Source organism: Wasmannia auropunctata, unplaced genomic scaffold (genome assembly GCF_000956235.1).
Source record: "Wasmannia auropunctata unplaced genomic scaffold, wasmannia.A_1.0 LD311547.1, whole genome shotgun sequence".
Taxonomy (NCBI): Eukaryota; Metazoa; Arthropoda; class Insecta; order Hymenoptera; family Formicidae; genus Wasmannia; species Wasmannia auropunctata.
The window spans coordinates 1-1,652 of record NW_012051343.1 but is presented as its reverse complement, the minus strand read 5'-3'; the positions used below and the strand labels follow the sequence as shown (position 1 = coordinate 1,652).

Here is a 1,652-nt window from a genome sequence, read left to right as displayed (position 1 = left end):
AGGGGCAGCTTTCTTTCAATCCTTAAGGAACGGATGGACAAAGCCTTGAGAATAATACAAAACTAGTGCAGAGCCAAGGATCTGATGGTCAACCCATCAAAGACCACGGCAGTGATCTTCACCAGGAAATACAAGCCAGAGCCCATAGATCTACTAAAGCTATAGGGTGTGAGCTTAGCATATTCCGGATCGGTGAAGTATCTGGGCACTGTCCTAGATATCAAACTGAGCTGGAAATTACACCTCGAGAAAAAGAGGAAAAAGTTTTATACCACCATGTGGGCTTGCAGAAGAGCCCTAGGCAAGAACTGGGGCATTAGACCCAGGGTTGCCTTGTGGATCTACGAAACAGTATTATTACCTAGGTTAACGTATGCAGCAGTGGTATGGTGGCCCAGGGTAGAGAAAGTGGAAGCTAGGAACCTACTCAAAAGCCTACAAGGTAATTACCTAAGGGCTGCAGTGGGGGCCATGAAGACCACTCCAACAGAGGCGCTGGAAGTAGCCCTCTGCCTACCACCCCTGGATCAGAAGATCATCTATCTGGCCAGACTTACAGCATACAGACTCATGTGTCAAGGGGAGTGGAGGAATACTGGCCTCGGACTTCTTCAAAAGCACCCTTTCACTTTAAAACAAGACCGGATTCCTAGGAAACATCAGTTGACTAATACCTTCAAGGTTTTAATACCTACTAGAAAGGACTGGAGACGGCCAGGCTTTCTCACCGGTCCGGAAGTGGACCTATGGTACACGGATGGATCGAGGGCAGGCGGCCGCTTCGGGGCGGGGGTGTTTGGACCCACAATAGACTATAGAGAGAGCATACCTGTGGGCGGACTGGCCACGGTCTTTCAAGCCAAGGTGCTGGCCAACCATAGGTGTGCGGAAATCCTAACGGAAACAAGAAGGAGTCGGCACACTATATACATATGCTCGGACAGCAGAGCAGCTATGGAGGCCTTTACGAAGACCACTACTGAATCGGCAGTAGTTTGGGACTGTAAGCAGGCACTGAATAGCCTAGGGGAGAAATGTAATTTAACCCTAGTGTGGACTCCAGGTTTAATTATTTTCTAACATAAATATGTTTTTGTTATATCCATTTTATATAAACTATTTACTTATTTATTTATTTATTAAATTTGAACTTTATGTAAATACGTATATTTATATATATATTAATTGAAGAAGACTCTGTATAGATTGAAACGTTTTATTATTGTGTTTCTTTTGACATTAAATTATTATTTATTTATTAATATTAATTATTTCGTGATTATACGTCATTTTTATTCTGCTCGTTCCTTGGCCAAATAAACTTTTTTACATTCATTAATCAATCACAAGTTTGACAATTTATTTTAAATTATATTTTTTGTTTAGTAAGTGATTATTAAAATAAGGAATTTTGGATAGAAAACGATAGGTAAACATTCAACATACAGATAGAATACGATAATATAAACACAAAATTTGACGTGATAGATTTACATACAATTTATTTATTAGAAAGTTTCTACATTGAAATCGAAAGAAATATTTAATTCAGAACGATAGGACACTAATGTAATAAATAGAAAAAAATGTCGAGTCACGATAGAACATGATAGAATGATGTTTGCTGTAGTAATTTTGAAAATATGTATTAA

At 39.2% G+C, this 1,652-nt stretch overlaps 1 protein-coding gene across 1 annotated transcript; it reads left to right on the top strand.

The window, feature by feature from the left end:
- Nucleotides 1–276: 276 nt before the first annotated feature.
- Nucleotides 277–1,003, top strand: LOC105460998 (the record flags this gene model as incomplete). Its single annotated transcript, XM_011707497.1, has 1 exon — nt 277–1,003. A coding segment is annotated over exon 1 (727 nt), but the record flags the coding sequence as incomplete, so codon positions are not given.
- Nucleotides 1,004–1,652: the final 649 nt, after the last annotated feature.